General features: G+C 36.6%; 3 protein-coding genes across 3 annotated transcripts; 2 read left to right on the forward strand and 1 right to left on the reverse strand.

Moving 5' to 3' along the window:
- Window positions 1–1747: 1747 nt before the first annotated feature.
- gnl2 (G protein nucleolar 2) lies at window positions 1748–14620 on the forward strand. The gene is made up of 16 exons (XM_026284046.1): window positions 1748–1941; window positions 3219–3303; window positions 3624–3718; window positions 3891–4030; window positions 6569–6753; window positions 6898–6964; window positions 7060–7218; window positions 9514–9627; window positions 10328–10456; window positions 11681–11785; window positions 11873–12031; window positions 12346–12453; window positions 12803–13296; window positions 13590–13669; window positions 13975–14048; window positions 14159–14620. Exons 1-16 carry the CDS (start codon window positions 1878–1880, stop codon window positions 14291–14293), a joined length of 2193 nt encoding a protein of 730 aa, XP_026139831.1. The 5' UTR covers window positions 1748–1877; the 3' UTR covers window positions 14294–14620.
- Window positions 14621–14622: 2 nt separating this feature from the next.
- On the reverse strand, window positions 14623–16761 carry LOC113116131 (axonemal dynein light intermediate polypeptide 1-like). Its single transcript, XM_026284049.1, has 6 exons — window positions 16516–16761; window positions 16255–16391; window positions 15570–15739; window positions 15308–15486; window positions 14800–14964; window positions 14623–14727 (listed from the first exon to the last, which is right to left on the reverse strand). The coding sequence occupies exons 1-6, from the start codon at window positions 16726–16728 to the stop codon at window positions 14686–14688; spliced, it is 906 nt and encodes a 301-aa protein (XP_026139834.1). The 5' UTR covers window positions 16729–16761; the 3' UTR covers window positions 14623–14685.
- Window positions 16762–17025: 264 nt separating this feature from the next.
- LOC113116128 (smad nuclear-interacting protein 1) lies at window positions 17026–20663 on the forward strand. Its single transcript, XM_026284047.1, has 4 exons — window positions 17026–17502; window positions 17662–17791; window positions 18607–19160; window positions 19857–20663. The coding sequence occupies exons 1-4, from the start codon at window positions 17342–17344 to the stop codon at window positions 20110–20112; spliced, it is 1101 nt and encodes a 366-aa protein (XP_026139832.1). The 5' UTR covers window positions 17026–17341; the 3' UTR covers window positions 20113–20663.
- Window positions 20664–20685: the final 22 nt, after the last annotated feature.

Raw genomic sequence — 20685 nt, forward strand, 5'->3', positions numbered from 1 at the left:
TTTATAATTTTATTTTAATCTTACAGTGTTGTAAAGTTGTGAAACTATGCATATTTCCTCAGAATCGCATGTTCTCTAAATGAAAAATGGTTTTGAAATGTTTGGAAGCTGCAATTTAAAAATACCAGACAATTAATGTTTCCCTTTTTACTGTTATTTCAAAAAATCACCACGGCAAAACCGTTCAAGCTATCCAAAATCCATTCGCAATTTAAGTTCCTCAATGTTTTTTCAACATGTAGACAAAGTTTGGTGTGTATAGTGCACTTCCCCTGTGAGGAGTATGCATTAATTCACAGCCGAATTTGCCAAAAATACATATTCAAATCAAAATAGCTGACTTCCTGTTGGTCGTAGCTTATGACTGTGAATTAGAAAATTGTCCGTCTTGATAAGAACAATTTATGTACCAAGTTTGGTGTCTGTAGCTAAAACTAACCCCCCCACTTTTGACAAAAGGTGGCGCTATAGAGTGTCTCTATCACGTCCTTTTAAAAGCTTATGCCATTGTCTAGATATCATTAATACGGATATGTGTTCTGAGTTTAATGTAAATCTGAGCTTGTTGTCTGCCTCAAAATCACCATAACAGAATATTCAAGTTTGACACGTTGCCATGGCAACACTATATTAGATATCAGTATACCCACAACAGATTTACATCAGCTGTATTTTGTCATTATTCTGATGAAGTTTGAAGCAAATCGAGTAAAAATAAGACGCTGAATTAAAAGAATTTTGAAAATGACACACTTCCTGCTGCCAGTTGGTGGCGCTGTAACTTTGACACCTTATAGTTACATATATGCGAGTAACATATTACAATAAACAAACCGATGAAGTTTGATGAAACTCAGGAAATGTACGCAGATGTTATTAGGCACTTCCTGTTTCAAATTTTGTGCCCTAATTTCAACGCCTCACCACGGGCGAACCGTTCGAGATATCAAAAATCCCCTCGCAATTTTTCATCTTCAATGTCTTGAGATCATGTTCACCAAGTTTTGTGGCGAACGGGTGGAAAACCTCAGAGGAGTATTTCAAATTCCAGAGCATGCTTTTATTAAACAGCCTTGAATAGCTGACTTCCTGTTGGGCGGAGCCTATGACATAGAGTGTGAAAGTTGTTCGGCTCAGTGAGATCTATAAGTGTACTGAGTTTCATATAAATACATGTAAGTATGTGTGAGCTATGGTTCAGGATTTTCTAACGGTGTTCCAGGGGGCGCTGTAGAGCTCCTATGCCACGCCTGGGTTCCAGTCTCTGCGGCGACCTGATGGCCGCAGGTTCCAATGTGTGTGCCAATTTTCAAGAGTTTTTGAGTATGTTAAGGCCCCCAAAAACCCCCGGAAGGTTAAAAAAAAAATAAAAATAATAAGAATAATCCTTAGGGGAACAATAGGGCCCTGCGCCCATTGGCTCGGGCCCTAATAAGAAGAATAATCCTTAGAAGAACAATAGGGCTCTTCGCCCCTTCGGGCTTGAGCCCTAATAAAGAAGTCCTGGCTCATGAAACTACATAACTTAGTTATAAAATATGTTTAATATTGCTTGAAACAAGTTTAACGTGACCTCGGTCCATGTTTACCACCTAGAGACCGGTTTATTAGCTTGTGTACACTGACATAAGTATGGGTAAATTTAACTGTGGCTTTGTAGATTCTAATTAATAACACAGATTTCATTCTGATGAACTACAGTCCAGCGTAAAAGGAAAAAAAAAACGAAGAAAAAAACGTCGTCGCTTGAATGATGACGCATTTCCGGGTTTCTGTAACGTTAGTTTATTGTAACACGTGGAAATCTACAGTGGACTAAAACTCAGTTATATTTCTTTATTTACAGTATTTGGACTGCACCGAAATAATCGATCAAAATGGTCAAGCCAAAATTCAAGGGGAAAAGCTCCATAAATCCCTCAAGCTCCAGCAGTAATCCCGGTAAGATTAAATAACACGCTGGTCTGGCTGTGAACTGCTAGCCAGCTAAAGCATTAGCCAGCTCTTGTTGCGGAGTATATGAGACGTTCTGTAGTTATGATTTCACCATTTTCTGTTGTTAGAACAGCTTTCATCAATGTTTACCGTGTTATTAGTTGATTTGGTGTATCCATGACTTCTGTCAAGCTTTTATTGAGACTCATCATTCATGTCTGGGTACCAAATTGCCGTGTTGTACATGACATTTGTACGTGTTCAATAATAAATGAATTAAAAACTTGTTATAGATTGCCACCACAATTTTTTTTTTTTTTTTTTTTTTTAGAAATGTTTAGAATCAGTGTCAGAAATTATCTTTATTTTTAAGGGATAATGTTTGCTCTCTACTTTTAAGGATAATTTTTCACCATGAGAACATAAAAGCATGCCCTACGTTGTTCGTTTATGCCAAATGCTTTGAACATCTTAAATTAGAGATTATAGCTGTCACTTACAATAGCTGTCATATTTTAAATATTCCAGCGATTTGTTCGTTGTTTAAGTGCCATTTTGGCACTATCCAGACCTTGATTCATTTCATACACTGTTCATAATAAATTGCTTATTAAATAAAAAGCTGTATTTCTTTCTTTTTTCGTGACCCAAAGTTGACATATTTTGAATGTAATGAAGGTTTATTTAAGGACAAATGCTACAAATTGCACACTACTGTTCAAATTTGGGATCAGAAGGGTCTTTATCTTATTCAACTAAGACATTATATTGATCAAAAGTGAAAGACATACACAGTGTTACAAAATGTGTATTATAAATAAATAATTTGCTTTTCAACTTTGTTAATTTAAGAATCCTGAGTCTCGTGTTAAGCTAGTGTTTTAAACATCGATAATAAAAAAAAAAGTTTCTTGAGCACCAATTTAGCATATTAGAGTGATTTCTAACTCCGCTTTGCCATCACATTTTCAAATATATGTAAATAGAAAAGTTGTTTTCAATTATAATCACAATATTGTTTCATACTATTATTGGTTTACAGTATTACGATTATTTAAATGTTGTCTGGGTAAACAAAATATCTTTTGAAAACTTTTTTTTTTTTTCAATTATAATTGGTGGGCTTTGGTAATGACAAGGGATTCTTTTGTTAATCGCGGCCGTTTTTCTTTATTTGAACAGTCTGTCACATTTATGAAGCATATATAAAATTACTGTACATTGCTGTACAATGTCCCTGTGTATAACAATGTGTATCTCTTTTAACTTCCTCCATCCCACAGACCGGGTCAAGGGAGCTGGAGGGAACAACATGAGGGACCGTGCCACCATCAAACGCTTAAATATGTACAGGCAGAAGCAGAGATGGCAAGTCATTTACAAAATGATAACAATTCAGAATAGAATCAGAATGAGCTTTATTCACCAAATCAGCACAAGGAATTGTATGGTCTCTAGTAGCTCTGGATATGTATGTATTATATTTGTATGTAATAAGACAATAGAAAGAAAAAATAAACAGAATTGAGTACAAAAATTAAGGTAATATACATCTAGAGAAAGTAATATGCATTGAACACTAGTCAAAGAGAGAGCTTTTAAACAAAAACAACTCCCAACACTAACAAAAATGAAACATTTAAAATTATAATGAAACCAAGATCTTTTTATTATTCATATCCCCACAGTAACAATCAAGGTAAGGTGATCAAGCCCTTGCAGTATCAGAGCACAGTTACCCCAGGAACTGTGGCCAGAGTTGAGCCAAACATCAAGTGGTTTGGTAAGAGCAATTTCTTTTTTGTCCATTTGAATTAGTCTTATTGTGTATGCTTGATTATTGATTACTCATTCTGGGGTCATACCTAACCTATACCATTCAGAATTCATATTGGATGTAAATAGGTCTGATTATGTGAATATTTCTTTGGTTTTCCCATATGCTTCCTGTGCAGCCAATACACGTGTTATCAAGCAATCGTCCTTACAGAAATTCCAGGAAGATATGAACGCGGTAAAGAAAGATCCGTACCGAGTAGTGATGAGACAGAGCAAGCTACCAATGTCCTTGCTGCATGACCGAATAAAAGCACACGTGAGTATGCACTCAAGTTACACATACATGCTCTTTTTATACAGACCTGTGGCATGATGTGAAAAGACAGGTAGGCTCATTGTTTGCATGCAGTTTGGTTTGCAGTCTTTCAGAGCAGGCAATCTAGTAATGCATTGTGATAAGCTTAGTGAAAAGTAGTATCATGAATCCTGAATTTATTTATAATTTACCTTCAACCAGAAAGCATCAATAAAAAATGTATTAAATTAGTTTAATGCAATTGTATGTATATTCAAATATTATAATACAACATGGTAACATTTAACTTTTTTTTAATAAACACATTTCATCGAATCTTCAATATTAGATTTTTGCTTTAGTAATTATTATTTTAAGCGGCAAGTTTTTAAGGTTTTCAAGTAATAATTATATTTTATTTCACCTTATTTCATTTCAGTGATTTCAAATGATTAATAATACTTTTAGTTAACCATTTTAGTTAGATGTGCTGTTTTTATGGGACACCAAAACAAAAAATCTGACTGCGTAGATCATTCCAAATTTAGGAGAGTCATTCGATTGTAAAAAAAATATAGCCTAATTAAAGCAAAAATATTTCTGACTTTAGACTCCAACGGCAAAATTGCCCCTTCATGAAGTACTTCTCTGACTTGATTATTTATCAGCTGCTCATTTCTGGCAAATTCCTGTGAACAACTGGCTTTGTTTATTGGTATTTAAATGAGAAAACAGTTCTTCACAACCCGTCTAGGTCAAACGTCTTGTAACTTGTGAACTTAACGTAACACATGCTGTACTAAGACAAGAACACAGCAACAACAATTGTTGTGCCATGATAACGGCAGTGATTTTGTTAGTCTGAGGGTGTAGCGTGGGGCATTGCCTGACCTGTGATAGAACTTGCTCTTTGGCACCTAAGGGCCTGCTGTCTGCCAGTAGCAAACAACAGAGTAAAAAATATGTGCTCCGAATAAAATTTAAGGTTTTGCTCTGTTCTTCGTGTTCCTTCTGCAAATGTTGTTGATTTGTTTCAACATCTAAACTGTTCCATGTGTGAGCAAAACCTTTGCATAATGAACTTCCCAATTTACTTTTGTTCTATGTCTCAGGACTGTGACACACTCACTATGTTTTTTTTTTTGGCAAGACTGTTGCAGTTATTGATTTTCATCCTCTCTTTTTGATTTGTGGTGTTTGAGCGGCTCCTCCAGCATGCGCCATAATGGCCATTGTTTGCGCACATTTTTCTCTTTCTCAGAAATATTTTGAACGTGTCGTGATGTGGTGGTTAGCCTCAAATCAGGTTGTTTTTTATCATCCACGTCAATTGTTCCGAAGAAATGCAATCTTACCAGAAGTACAATTTTTTACGAGAAATGTTACTGGCTTTGACAAGATCTGTAAATTGCTTGTTTTATTCCATCCTCTGTTGCAACAGTGGTATGGCTTCACTTTTGTTTTGTTTTTAGGTTTTTACAGATTGCAGTTTGACCTGGTCCAGTTATAGAATGTAACTGGAAGAAGTTTCGTTCATTGTTGTTTGGCTTTTGTATGATTTTATCCTTTTCGGTATATTAACGATATTAAAATTAGCTGGACATATGCTTTTTGTGAAAGCATATGTTCTATATACACAAGTGTTGAAAAGTTTAGAGTTAAGATTTGTTATTTATTTTTTAAAGTGTCTTATGCTCTTAAGGCTATTTATTTAATTATCAATAAAAACTGTAGTATTATGAAATTCCTTTTAGAATTGGAAGTAAATTTTTCTATTTCTAAAACTGTAATTCATTCCTGTGATGACAAAGCTGAATACTGGAGTCTTTAGAGTCACAGGATTCTTTGATGAATAGAATGTAAAAAAAAAAAAAAAAAATTTAATGCATCCTTAATGAATGTAAGAATTCATTTTAAGTATTAAAAACATACTGCGCACAAGCTTTGGATCAGCACTGTGTACACCATTCTACAAATGCACAAGAATGCGTGAAAGCTGGTGTTTACAAACCTAATGTAAACCACATCTGCATTTAGTTTGAGAACTGCAGATTACCATCTGATTTTTTTGGAATGTGTCTAAACGGTCAGATCGGATTTAAAGTTTCCATTTTCAACAGTGTGCTGTGCTTTCTGGAGCTGTAGCCAAATACACAGATTTACCCTCATTTAGTGAATTATGTCACTTAGTATTGTGTTAAGGCTTGAATCTTTACTATAGTAGATCAAGTGCAGGCTACACGGTCTAAACAAACTGATTTCCTCACTTGACAGAAAGTCAGTCCTCAAGATAAGGAAACAAAATAGGTTTATGCGCATTGTGAGTAAAGCCATATTAATATACTAAAAATTATATGATCACTCTCGTAAGTCATAAATCACTGGGGCGTCTTTCCTCTAAGGAATGGTAGCACAGAGAACTGTCAAAATGCTTGCAAGAGCTTGAAATATCAGATGCTTCATCAAAGAAATTCCAAAAGTTATGAACGTTATGATGAAGAGGATAAAACTGTTCTCATGAGATCTGTTCGTCAATTGATCTTCTGCTGGTTCTTCTAGAACTCCAAGGTGCACATTCTGGACACAGAGACGTTTGAAACCACGTTTGGGCCAAAGGCACAAAGAAAGAGGCCCATCTTGTCTGTGGGTGAGCTGAAGGACTTTGCTGAACAGGCAGAGGTCTCTGCTCAGAGCTACAATGCGGAGAAAGACCGTGATTTGGTGTCTGAGGACAGCGGAGTCAAGTGAGCGAGTGCCTTCTAGAGATTATGAAAATATGTAGTTCTGTACTCACTACAGGAATAAGCTATAGCCCTGTTTTTCTAGCAAAATGGTTTATATTTCATGATATGACACAAAGCCATTTCATTTTTCTCACGTCACTGCAGGGATGAGGCTCGGGAGGAAATCTTCAAAAAGGGGCAGTCAAAAAGGATCTGGGGCGAGCTTTATAAGGTAGTTATTACCATCTCCCAATGCCTTACTCATTGAAAGTTTGAATAAAAAATGGAGTTGAAGCCACATCCTAAAATGAACCATGCTTTGTGTAGGTGATCGACTCTTCAGACGTCATTATCCAGGTGCTAGATGCTCGGGACCCTTTGGGCACTCGATCCCAGAGCATTGAGTCTTACCTGAAGAAGGAGAAACCTTGGAAACACCTCATCTTTGTGCTCAATAAGTGTGACCTTATTCCCACATGGGTTACGGTAAGAAATGAAAGTGGAATACTAGTACCAGTCCCAAAATCCGTTGAGCTGCCTATGTAGGCAGTATTATAAGCTGACATAAGCATGCCTACTGAAGTGAACAGTGTTTCAGAAGCTTTGTAAGATACCTTCACTTGGCAAAACTCAGTGGCTTATTTCAGAAAAGTAAGCATTACGAAACTGAATGTTACATGTGCGATATAACTCTGCTGTTATTATTGGGACATTAGCTTAGCAACATGCTAACACCAGCCGCTGTTAATCCATTTATGTTGGGTTAAGAGAAAGGTAAGACATCTTGATAATAAATCTGCTAATTCATTCAGTAGCAAAAAATATTGATAAAATAGTTCAGCCTAATTAAAAAAAAAAACTATTTACTTATTATGTATGGGTGGTGTGAATTTGTATGCATATTAGAGTATCATGTTGTTATCTTAGCAAAATGCTAACACCAGTCTGTTGAAATCCTTTTGCAGTTGATGGAAAATATGTCAGAAATCTTAATTATAAATATACTTATTCAAGCGGTAGTTAAAATTATTGATAAAATATTTCATATTGGTTGTTTAATCTAATTTAAAAAAACGTTTTCCCAATATTTTTTTGTGCTGTGTAATTGTATTGATGTGTCATTACCTTAGAATAATCATAACACCATCCATTGAGTTGTATTGAGTCGTAATAATAAATATGCTTGTAATTACAACTTTTTAACGAACTTTACCGAGAGTTACGACTTGTACCATGTGACCACTGCAGAATCATTGAGGTGCCACATTTAGGTGTTGATAATGTTGCCATTGAAATGCATATATTCGAATCTGAGTAGATTAATTACTCCAAGTAGAAGTTTGTTATGTTGTCATCTCAAAATTACAGAAATTATGACATGGCGGGAATTGTTCGATATAATTAGAAAAAAATAGAGTATAGTGTTATTAGCTTAGCGAGTTTATATAGAGTGATCCACCACTTTCGTTGTTCTACAACAGTTAGGATGTATAGAAGCACCTATGTAGGCAATAGACATCAAGGCATCCCACTAGGTTTCTGGAAAAAGGCCACTGTCTGCAATGTGTCCTGTTGCACATTGAGTTCTACCGTCTCTGGAATTTGTTTCACTGACAGACAGGCATGTTTATCTTGGCTTGTAATAGGTAACCAGTTAAAGGCTCCTTCCCTGACAGATATTTCTTTTCTGTCTTTCGCATCTATAATTCTTGTTGTTTGTGATTCTGAAATGCAACAACAAGGAATGAGGGAGTTACACCAGCTGTTTATAAGCTGCAGGCCTTTTCATTCAAGCCAAAAAAGCATTTGCCTACCCCCTCCAGATTTATGACTGAGGTCTTTTGTAAAACTAACAGGCAAATGATTGGGAAACCTATTAGTTTTGTTTTTGAAAGGGAGTCACTCATCATTCTTTTGGTGATTCTTGTTGGGCAGCTTGTGCCCTTTTTTATCCGTTTTATCAAAAACAATTTCATAGATCACTTCTAGTGTTAGACCTAGGTAGAAATTTATAAACCGCACAAACGACCGGATTTGATTCTAAATTCCATGGATTTCATCCTACGTCAAAAGGATCAAATTGGGATTTCTAAAGGCAGAAACTGACATAAAAAGTTATATGTAGGCCAAATGAAGAACATATGCAAAAAAAAATTTGTGCTCACTTAGCAGTAAAGTAACTCAACATTGATTAAGAATACGTTATAAGATGAGTAGAAAAAATAAAGACTCATAATGCCCACCCTCATGTTGTTCCAAACCTGTATGAATTTTGCTCTTCTGTTGAACACAAAATATATTTTTAAGAATGTTGGTAAACAAACAGTTGATGGTCCCAGTTAACTTCCATAGTCAATGGCTATAACTTATTGAAAAGGTGCCATTATACCACATTTGAACTTACTGAGCTCTTCCAAATGGCCCATTTTTTCCACTAATGCTTATAAATGTAGACTGCACAGCTAGGTGCTTAGTCTTAGAATTTTATAATAATAGAAATGCCTGAATTTCATAATTAAGAGATGTGTTCCAAATCATTTTTGTCTATAGTGATAGGTATTATATAGTATTTTTATGTTTATATGTTCACGCTGCTCTTGAATCTACGTTGAAATGTGATTTATTAAGAGAGATTTTTCTTGTGCATGCAGGCATTTTATAAATCATTCATAGAAACTTTATTAATACTGTTGTTGATTAATATTGTTAGGATGATGCTACACTTTTTTCTATATTGTGAACTGTTTTTCATTCTTGTTTATTCTTGTGTCAATGTTGTAGAAACGCTGGGTTGCAGTTCTTTCTCAGGAATACCCCACTTTGGCCTTTCACGCCAGTCTGACCAATTCCTTCGGCAAGGGCTCCCTTATCCAGCTCCTACGGCAGTTTGGCAAGGTCAGCCTTTAAACATTTACAGTGTATGTTTAATGCTTAAATGCATTAGCGTGCCTTGGAAACCATCGGGCATTGGGTTTTAAACGCACAAGAGTTTCAGTCCACATCGTTTATCAACTCAAGCTGCAGTTTTAGGACAAGGTCAATCTGTTTTTTGGTCTGTAAAGGCAACAGATGGAGAGAGCAGTGGTTTGGTTGGGTACCAGATGCACCCCACCCTTCCATGCTATTGGGCTCCTGTCCTGTCTTCACATCTGCCTCGTAGCTATTTTTAGGAGCACAGCTGTAAACAAAAAATTGGAAATACTAAAAAGGAGATAAGGCTTGCATAACATAAATTTTGTTGAGGCTTATATGACAGGACACTCTTTTAGGAGTTAGAAAACATCAGTGCAAAAATATCAGGGTTGCTATGGGTGCAATATAAATCTGCAGGTGTAATGACATTTAAGAGGCCTTTGTAGGTTGTGTATCAAGTCTTTATTTCTTGGGCCCCCTTTTTATAAGTGTATAATGTAATGTGAGAGGGAATGTGTGCAAAGGGTTGATCCAAGATTGTCTTGTTTTCCTGACCTCAATACTATGAAACCAACATTATATCAGAGGACTTGATGGTATGTGTGTATTTCTTCTATTTAATTGCTGCTTTTTAAAATGGCGTTTGCTTAGTATTAACATGTCCATATTGATTTTTGCTCAGCTCCACTCAGATAAAAAGCAGATCAGTGTTGGCTTTATTGGTTACCCCAATGTTGGAAAGAGCTCTGTTATCAATACCCTGCGCTCCAAAAAAGTCTGTAACGTGGCACCCCTTGCTGGTGAGACAAAGGTAAGACCTCTAAAGCCCTTTCTTTCCATCTCAGGGATGTGATTTTAACATATGGATTTCTGTATTTTTCTACCTGAAAATAAGGAGCCGTGTGAATTTAAATTTTTTTCTTAAAGGCGTGGTTTAACTAAAAAACTAAAAGACTATTATTAGTTTGCATACATTAATCTGAGTGACTTTCCCCCCCCCATGGACACAAAAGGAGAAGTTTAACACAATGTTCATGCTGCTATTTTCCATACAGTGAATGAATGTGGTCAAAAGATGTAAATCCGGGGCTGAAAAAGCACTATTAATAATAACCATTACATTACACTGTATTTCAAGTCTTTTTCTTTTCAAAGGTTATCATTTCTGATGAGCTTTTTTCAATAATATACTTGTGTTTGTCATGTACTAATCGTGGACATCAGATGATTGAGTGATTCCTCTTGTACGTGACATTAAATGATTCCGAGTGTAGGGTTACCTGCCAGATCCTGACATGTGGTAACATTTTGAACAGCTTAAGTTTCCAACATTTTGGTTTTGGCTGCGACACTTGTGTATTCATGTTTTTGTGTGAAATTACTTTTTTTAAGTTGTCAAATTTTTCCCCTTATTTTACAAACATGGAACTGAGAAATGGTTTTCAGAGAGAGCGAGTGAAAGTGCAAGGAAAAACATTACCGACGGAGGCCAGATTGAAATCAAATTCTAAACAAATCTGGACTTCCACGCTCTTCTGTTTATGCTTCAAATGATAAATCGTTTCATTAAAAAATTTCCCCGGTGTGCCCAGATTTGAGTGATTCTTCAATTAGTAGACATTTCTGTCTTCTATTTTCTTTTCTTTTTACAACAGTCTTTCTACTTCAATTATGAGATAGATAGGTTTGATTTGATTTTAATAGCTAAAAAATGTGTTGTGCTTCGTAAACTAGCTTTTCATATGTTGAAATGTTGGGTTTGCCTGAATCACTGTTTAGGCTTTTGGCCAGTCAGCTACAATCATTAACAATCAATTTAGTTTTAGTTTTATAAACTTAAAAGTTAACTGACTGCTTGCTAACTTGTCGAGAGTTCTTATAAATTGCGTATATTTAAATGCAGTTTGTTATATTGAAATGTTTTCGGTCTGGTGGTTTCGGTCATGGATGAATCTATTAACTTTCTGTGGCTCAATGAAGCTCAGCCTTAATGCCATAACCAACTGTTTTCTTTCTCTCTTTCTATTTCTGACAGGTCTGGCAGTATATCACACTAATGAGACGCATTTTCCTCATCGACTGTCCTGGCGTCGTCTATCCCTCCGACGACAGCGAATCTGACATTGTGCTGAAGGGAGTGGTACGATGACCTTGACTCTCAAAGTCAATCGTTCACATTGGCAATCCCAGCAGCTTCATCCGCTCACTTTGTATCTGTTGCATTTAGGTTCAAGTGGAGAAGATCCGAAATCCAGAGGATCACATCGGAGCGGTGCTGGAGAGGGCCAAAGCAGAGTACATCCAGAAGACATATCGCATTCCGTCCTGGAGCTCTGCCGAGGATTTCCTGGAAAAGCTCGCCTTTCGCACCGGAAAACTGCTCAAGGTCTGGCCTGATTGTGGAGAATCTGATAAAACGAACTGTCAGCTTGGTCCTCGCGGCACATTTGTTTATTCTTTCCTCTCAAGTGTCCGATTGAGATGTGACAGTTTGCTTACTTTAAGCCCATGGAAAATATTTAATTTTAACTTCGGATAGCCAGTTTACAATAGTCTAATGCCAAAACCACTACGATTTAGTGCAAAATTTGATTTTTAAAAAGGGTAGGTTGTATTTGTTAGTCCACATCTTTATCTCTGTCCAAATAATGTACATGTTGGTGGTGTGATGACTGGTATTTTGTTGTTGCACTTATACAGGGTGGAGAGCCAGATCTGCCTACTGTGTCTAAAATGGTTTTGAATGATTGGCAGAGGGGGCGCATCCCATTTTTTGTGAAGCCCCCGGGATGCGAGATGGATGAAGAGGTAAATGGACATTTATTCTTAATAGCCTACAAAGTTTAGTGGGGGGGTTTTATCCACAAAATGTGCTTAGTCTTTGGAAATTTCACTTTTTATATTCAAAAATGTCTTCCAAGATCATAACTGTTCCATGTTTTGCTAAAATTAGAGCTTTATGTTGTTTCAAAAGACTTTGGAAGAAATTGTTTATATGTAACGTCCATAATGCATATTGAATTACTTTGTACAAATCCTCTTTTAAGTCACTGTGGCCAACAGAATTACTTGAATTTTGACTGTCTTTATACTGGCAGACACCAATGCACTTTTAAACATTTATAGTCTTAAACTGACACTTGATCTCTCTACTCAGAACAAAGCACAACCGATGCTGGAAATGCCTGAGATGGAAACCGAGCAGGAAGAGCTGGAAAACAGACTTGAAGCTCAGGATGTGGATGTGGATGTGGACGGGGCCTCATCTAGCCAGCAGGAAGATCAAAAGCTTCTGAGACAGAATAAGGAGGAGATGCAGAAAATCTTCAGCAGTGTCAAGCAGAACTTTGGAAAAATAAACGTCGCTCCAGAGTTCACCGAGGAGGACCTTGTGCCTGTTGAGATACCTGACATACTGGATGCCTCCTGGTCAGAAGACGAAGATGAGCAAGACGAGGAAAATGAAGAGGACGGGGAAAAAGTGGAAGAGCAGATTGGTGAACAACAGGAAGAAGAATCCTCTGTTTCTGAGACCCAAACCAAAGCAGAAAAGAAGAGCACATGTGAAGTGAACAGAGAGATGGATGAGAAGATTGCCAAATTAAAGCACTTCCTTGATCGCGCAAAGTCAAAGCACTTCTCAGCCATACGGTTTGTTTGAGCTCATATTGATATTTTATAGGTACCTTTCAGGACACTTAACAGCATAAACAGCTAGATCAAAAAATGTACAAAGCAATAGAAAATATTAAACTACAAACATAGAATTACTTCAAAATATGAGTACAGTTATGATATAAGGTTAAGGTAAGGTTGTGAGAGGGTTCTGTAAAGGTTAATGCTCATCCTATTTCAGTAGGCTGATTAATTGATTTTTTTTTTTTTTTTTTTACTTTTTAGCTCTTATCTGTTTATTTTATAATGTTGTCTTGGTGTTCTTCTAGAATTCCTAAAGGCCTGTCTGAAAAGGTGTTCAGTGAATCCATAGCAAAGCAGAATGATGCAAAGAATCAGCAACGGAAAGGTACAACTAACTCAAGTTAATGCCAAATGTTTGTGCATCAAAAGACGTGGCTGCTCCAGCTGTGTATTTAATGTACAACAAAACACATTATTATTAGTGCTGTCAAATGATAAAGCCTGATTATGATTGATGAATGATTAATATTGACAATAACATACATTTTTGACGTTGACCGCAGTATCAACAATTTTTAAAATATACTTTTGAATACACTAAATATTCCACAGAATCTTGTGTCTGTGATTAGAGTTGTGTGGTGCGTCAAACAAGTGAGAAATGACACTCTTCCTTTTTTGGTTTTCCAGCTGTGAATGTGGGTAAAAAGAGGAAAGCTGAAGATGAGGAGCCGGCACAGCCTACCAAACTCACATCTAAAGAGGTATGCACTATTCTCCCAGCTCAATCGTCTCGATTCCTCAGTCCAGACATCTCATAAATTTGAGACCAAACTTATCTCTTTCTCTCTGTTGAACTTCTTCACCTCAACAGAAAAGAAGACTGGAGCGTGCCCAGAAAGTGAAGAAAGTGGGGGTCCGCTATTATGAAACGCACAATGTCAAGAACAAGAACAAGAGCAGAAAAATGCCCTTAGATGGCAAAAAAGGCAAACGAGCTAAGCGATAATACCTGGCCAAATACCTAGTCACATCAATCCCTGTTTCCAAAGCCATGTCGGTGGCTAGGTTGGAACATCTGGTGTGGAATCACGGTGATTTGTGGAGAAGTGAGGGTTCGGTTAATCTCTGATACAATCGTTCCAGTGCACTTTATTCATACTGTGGCATCATCCTGAACATTCTAACTAGTCTGACAGCTCATTCATTTCAGTACTGTGCATTTTCAGTGCTTTTAACTTCCTGTGTGAAGTGTGAATTATGTACTTGTGTATCTACATATGTACTTTTTCTTTAGTTTGGAGAAAAAACGAATCAATAAATACTCAAAACAGGTGCTTTGATAAAGGTTTTATTCATTAAAAGGGTATGAGAGTAAGTGTATTATTATTCTAATAATATTTAGGCCTTATTCCTCAGGGTAATTATGCCCTCCAGTTGTGCCTAAAAAATAAATGGTTGCATAAGAGTCTGAAAAATAATCAGAAATCATGATTATGGTGTTCTTTGCTGTACCTTGAGTTGCTGATTAGTTCGTTTGAGGAACTGAACCTCTTCAGCATGCTTCTTTTCCTCAATTTCCCGCCGTTCTGCTTCCCGTCTCTCGATGGCCTCACATTTAGCCTTCTGCTCATTCAGCAGCCTCTCCAAATCTCGCTTCTCACCCTCCAGCTCTAAAATCTACCAACAGTTTGTATAAACAAACATAGTTGTTCAGAAAATATTTTATTATAGTTATTATATGTAATCTTTATGATATAATATTTATCATTTATATACATTGTTTACATTTAGTCACCTAGCAGATGCTTTAATCCAAAGTGACTTTTTTTGTAAAATTATTGTAAAAATTATTTTTAATTTTTACAATAATTATTGTAAAATTAAAACAATTATTGTAAAATTAAAAATTATTTTATATTGTAAAATTATTTTATAATCTATATAACTTTACAAATATTTAAAAGTTTGTATAAAAGAAAAATCGGAATAATAGCTTTCGATAATAATTGCTGCAAATGACCTTGTTCTCCATGTCAGCCATTCCATGCTCTGCTTGAAGTGCTTTCCTCATGCCAAAGGCCACGCTGCTCTCGTACAGTGTTTGATAGGCAGCGATGGTCATCCGAATCTCGTCTCTAACTTGCAACAGCAGGAGGCCCCGCTCAGCACAGTTAATGGTGATCTGTCTGATTAACTCATCTGAGATATTTGGAAGAAGGAATGCCATGTGAATCTCAACAGCAATTAATTTGACACTCCATTAGTGAAATGTGTGTTTTTACCGAAGCACTGAGAGTAGAGCTCCCTGCGCACAGGGCAGATGCCAGTCTCTCTGGCCTGTCTTTCCTGCAGGCTTCTGTCCAGCTGTTCTTGCAAATGAATAACGTCCATGCGTGTGCACGGAGCGCTGGACACCGGCTGCACCCACAACTGGTTGTCCTCCATCCATTCCCTTTAACAGAACCATTTGAAAGATTTATACACTATCTTTCAAAGGTTTGAGGTCGGTAAATTAAGAAAAAAAAAATTATTTTATGCCCACCATGGCTGCATTTATTTGATTAAAATAAAAACTATCATGACATATTACTAAAATTTAAAACAGCTGTTTTTATATTTTGCAATGTATTCCTGTGATGGCAAATGTTGAATTTTCAGCAGTTATTTTCCAGTCCTTTTAGTCACTAGCCAGAAATCATTCTAATATGCTGATTTGGTGCCGTTTTTAACATTGCTTAATATCAGTGTGGAAGCCATGATACATGCGCATTCAGAGCAGCATTTATGTTCGTTAATAATTTTGTAATTTTATAGCTGTCAGTCAAAAATCTTACTGACCCAAAGCATGTGAACGGTAATGAGACGTGATTAAACAATATGCAACTAAACTACAGTGTTATGGTAGCATCCGCACCCAATTAAAGAATGTTTAATAAATATACTAATGAACCAATTATTTTATTTGACCTTGGTGGTAGAATGGCATTCAGGATCTCTTCAGTCTGCTGTTTGCTGGGATCCGCTGAGGGGCTCTTGGGTTTGGGTGGAGGAGGCACTGGGCCGCTCTCAACCATCTTTTGGGGACTCACTTTCAAAGGGCGACTCTGAGTGAAATGTGAGGCAAGATATCAATAAAGAATATTCAGGCTTTATTACAACAATGTATACTTTACGGTGGTTGCAGGTTTATTTTTATGCCTATAAGTTACATCCAAGGACTGAGCTTACCCTTGGAGACTTCCTCTCTGTGTTCTTGCTCACCAGCACCGGATAATCATACTTCAGCAAGGAGTCAGTCGGGACCATCATGCTTGTAATGTGGAAATGTCCAGGAATGTTTAAAACTCTACGTTCTAGTATAAAGCTTCGGATGACTTCGTGTACACGCGAGAAAGTTTCGTTTAGTTGTTTCCCGTTGCTATAACAACCGCTCTCTCCCATCGCGCAGGTCAGTCCGTGAAAGTGAACCAAACTAATCCGGAGAGAAAATAATGATTATAATAAATATTAAGTAGTAATTAAGTATTTAAAATAATTTACATACACATTTTATTGAGCTCGCCACAGGGTGGCAGGCTGTTAAAGCAAAAAGGCTATGAATTATTCCATATCATGTGATTTTGAAGTGTTTGACGTTACGTTTTTTTTTTTTTTTTTTTTTTTTTTTTGCTTATTAACGTTACGTTTTTTGTTCTTTAACTATTGTTCTTTAACGAGTTTAATTTTTTTATTCCCCTTTTTGTCCATTTTATGTTGCTTATCTACATTATTTAACCTGTTAATATTTGTAGCATCATGTCCACTGTAAATGATTAATATTTCTATAAGTTAAGAACCGCTTAAGTTAAGAATTTGTATATTGAAGCTCTAAAGAAAGCGGAACTAAATAAGCTTTTTCCAAAAAAAGAAGGGAAGCCGTTCTTCAGCGTACAAGCTTCGAACCGGAAGTGGTCATGGAAGTTTCTTAAATGCGATATGAATTTTGTTTTCATGCTTAAATTTGATATGAACGACTTTTACTTTTTACGAAGTTAATAGGCAACATCATTTGACAATGGATGACAGGAGACGACACAGAGAATCTCCTGTCCGGGATGTAAAGATAAAAATTAAGCAAGAAAAAGTGAGTCCCGCGCGGCCTCCGCGGGTCCGCCGGTCCAGTTCAGGCTCCAGCCGAGGAAGCAGCAGCCCTCCCCCGAGACAACGAGACAGCAGGTCAGCGCCCCGTACCTCACAGCCTGTTTATCTTCATGATCATGACAGCTCCGTCGAATAATGTTTTTTCAGTTTGGACATTCCGTTCAAATACTATGGCATGTGCGGATGATCAACAAGGTGTTTTATCTGTAGTCAGTTTCTGAACTGTATTTTTAGATCACCTGTCAGAAGAAAGGACAGGTCGCCAGCGAGGAGAGACCGTTCATCAGGCAGACCGCAGGAGAGGTCACCTCGACCCCGGAGAAGTAGAAGCCCACACCACAGCACTGACATTACGATAAACCGGGTGAGTAAAACTGACACGTATATCAGCTTGCCTTAAGATAACAAGTTACCCATACCCAATGTCATGAACTGACAAGAAAGCTGTTGTAAAGGGCTAAAAAGCACAGAGGGTTTGGAACAAAACTTTTTCGGCCTTCATGGGTGAAAAATTGCATTATAATATAATTTGACTCTTTGTATAGCATGCTGTATTATTTAATTGGTATTGAAATACATTTATTAGTGTTGCTCTGTGTGTTAAATTGATGATATTTTGGTATTTTAGGTTATTTAATAAGCAAAATTGAATTTGATTACAAAAAAATAAGTAATGTACAGTTACATTACAACATTGTATATTTGTGTGTGTGTGTGTGTGTATTATATCTTAGCAACATTGAGGTTTTATTTTCATTGCAGGAGCAAGTCACATTAACTTTTCATAAGATAACAAGATGATACAACATGATTCATTTTTAATGTATTATTTTTAATTAATAGAAAAATGGAGTTAAAATGCTAGTTATTGAATGCATGTCTCTATATTCTTAGTTATGTAGGCTTTCTTTGTAGTTTTAATAAGTAATGTAAATTGTTGTTTACAGATATATAATTATAAATATTATAAACACTAAATATTTGAATTAGATATGTGTCCATTTACATGTTTTAAGATATTTTTGAATGTATAAATACAGAAGTAAAATATTATAATAATTGCTTTCAGTAATAATAATTAATATTTAATATAATTGTAATATAATTAATGTTATTGAAAGCAATTAAAAAGGTGTACTGCACTCAGTAGAGTATACTAAGATTTTGTCTTCATTACAGGAGCAAGATGATCACCGAGGATCTGAAAGTCATCGTGAGAGAAGGGACAATTCAGATGATCGCAGGATGAAAAGGGAGGGAGAGCGGCCTCGGCAAAGAGAGAGAGACAGAGAGCAGAACAGAAATAGAGGAAGAGAACGGGATGCCTACATACAACAGCACCAGCAGGCTGAGAGAGAACGGCATAATGAACGGCGGCGGGAGAATCGCCTCAGACAGAGTGGCAGTGGTAATGAGGAGCATGAGTTTGGCGGTGAAAACACTGATGATTCTGCACCTGCAGCCGAGAAGGAAAAGCCCAACTTTGAACTATCAGGTGCTTTGGTGGAAGACACTAATACATACAGGGGGGTGGTGATCAAGTATAACGAGCCTCCGGAGGCCCGGATCCCTAAACGAAGATGGCGTTTGTACCCTTTTAAGAATGACGAGCCGCTTCCAGTCATGTACATCCACAGACAGAGTGCGTATCTACTTGGACGACAGAGGAAGATTGCAGACATTCCTATCGAGCACCCGTCTTGTTCCAAACAGCATGCTGTTTTTCAGTACAGGTCAGAACAACAATAAAAGCTATTTGGTAAATGGTTAAGTACGGAGACCCGCACATGACATGCAGGAGAAAATAGGCTAAATCATGTGCACCATTTACTAATTAGTTCCCTCAATGTACCAAAACGTGCACACGATTACTATTGCGTTCCCTCGATTTACTATTTCTTTCACTCAATTTAGAAATTGTGCGCACAATTTATTAATTCGTTTCCTCGATTTGCTAAATCTTGCACACGATTTAGCAAATGGAGGGAACGCAATAATAAATTGAGGGGATGCAATAGTAATCGTGTGCACGTTTTAGTACATTAAGGGTACGAATTAGTAAATCGTGTGCACAATTTATTTATTTTTTCTTGCATGTCATGTGTGGGGCTCCTTAGTTAAGGAAAAAAAATATTATTTCCTTCCTCATGTGTTTCCAAACCTGTATGAATTTCATTTTTCTGTTGATCACAAAAGAAGATATCTTGATGTTTACAGATATACCAAATAGTTTACAGTAGCAATTAACGTCTATAGTTTTACAATTTTTTACATAATATAAAAGTTAATGTTCATCACAGTACAGAAGTAAACATATTGATGCTATTTTCACTACATTGCGACTTTAAAAATGTAAATAAAAATCCTTGAATTCAAGTGTTAATTTCTTCCTTATGATTTAACTTCTGTCTCTGACATATCATCTCCAGATTAGTGGAGTTCACACGGGCGGATGGCACCATGGGCAGGAGAGTGAAGCCGTACATCATCGATCTGGGTTCTGGTAATGGAACATACCTGAACAATCAGCGTATAGAACCGCAGCGTTACTACGAGCTCAAAGAAAAGGATGTGCTGAAGTTTGGCTTCAGCAGCAGAGAGTATGTGCTCCTTCATGAGTTCTCCGACACGGCCGAGGTTGACGCAAAGAGGGAGGATGAAGAGGATGAAGGCCTGGATGAGTAGTTCTCGCCTCATCGTTTACCAAAGTTACCTGTTTTGTGCTGAACTCTTTGAAAGAGTTTCATTGGTAGGGACAGAACCAGCATGAATTTATTGATTCCTGCCCAAGTTGTCTGTATGACTCTATTCTCAGGTGGATAGTTTTGTATCCAATAAAACGGTGTGTACAATGTTGTTCTTCAAAGCAAGTGCTCAATGCCAGAACTATTTCATCTTCAGAAAATGTCCAGATTTGGTTACTGTAAATATATACTGGATGTATTTGATGTGATTGTTTGTTTCATGTCTTTTAGTTTATTGTCTTTGTGACTAGATACATTCTGTGTGCTAGTTAGATGAACTAGTCTTTTTTGCACACCCAGATTATCATCCTCATGGTTATGGAGACTCATTTGAATATTGCTAAACAAAAGATGGTATTTTACTTTAAATATTTTATTTTCACTCACAGTACATTTATATTTGATTTTTAGATATTTTGTATTGTAAAATAAAGATGTATAATAATGAATGATGGGTTTTTGATTGACTGCACACATTGTTAAGAGTAAATGAGGAAATATGAAAGCGAAGAAG

Source organism: Carassius auratus, chromosome 16 (assembly GCF_003368295.1).
Source record: "Carassius auratus strain Wakin chromosome 16, ASM336829v1, whole genome shotgun sequence".
In the NCBI taxonomy this organism is placed as follows: Eukaryota; Metazoa; Chordata; class Actinopteri; order Cypriniformes; family Cyprinidae; genus Carassius; species Carassius auratus.

Bases quoted from the DNA above. Each gene is read 5' to 3' on its own strand.
- LOC113116128 (XM_026284047.1), top strand. From the start codon at position 17,342: ATGGATGACAGGAGACGACACAGAGAATCTCCTGTCCGGGATGTAAAG. The intron at 17,503-17,661 runs GTCAGCGCCCCG...CTGTATTTTTAG, and splicing joins CCGAGACAACGAGACAGCAG to ATCACCTGTCAGAAGAAAGG. The intron at 17,792-18,606 runs GTGAGTAAAACT...TCTTCATTACAG, and splicing joins CTGACATTACGATAAACCGG to GAGCAAGATGATCACCGAGG.
- gnl2 (XM_026284046.1), top strand. From the start codon at position 1,878: ATGGTCAAGCCAAAATTCAAGGGGAAAAGCTCCATAAATCCCTCAAGC. The intron at 4,031-6,568 runs GTGAGTATGCAC...TGGTTCTTCTAG, and splicing joins ATGACCGAATAAAAGCACAC to AACTCCAAGGTGCACATTCT. The intron at 11,786-11,872 runs GTACGATGACCT...TGTTGCATTTAG, and splicing joins ACATTGTGCTGAAGGGAGTG to GTTCAAGTGGAGAAGATCCG.
- LOC113116131 (XM_026284049.1), bottom strand. From the start codon at position 16,728: ATGGGAGAGAGCGGTTGTTATAGCAACGGGAAACAACTAAACGAAACT. The intron at 15,487-15,569 runs GTAAAAACACAC...CAAATATCTCAG, and splicing joins GCTCTACTCTCAGTGCTTCG to ATGAGTTAATCAGACAGATC. The intron at 14,728-14,799 runs GTACAGCAAAGA...TTTATTTTTTAG, and splicing joins GAACTAATCAGCAACTCAAG to GCACAACTGGAGGGCATAAT.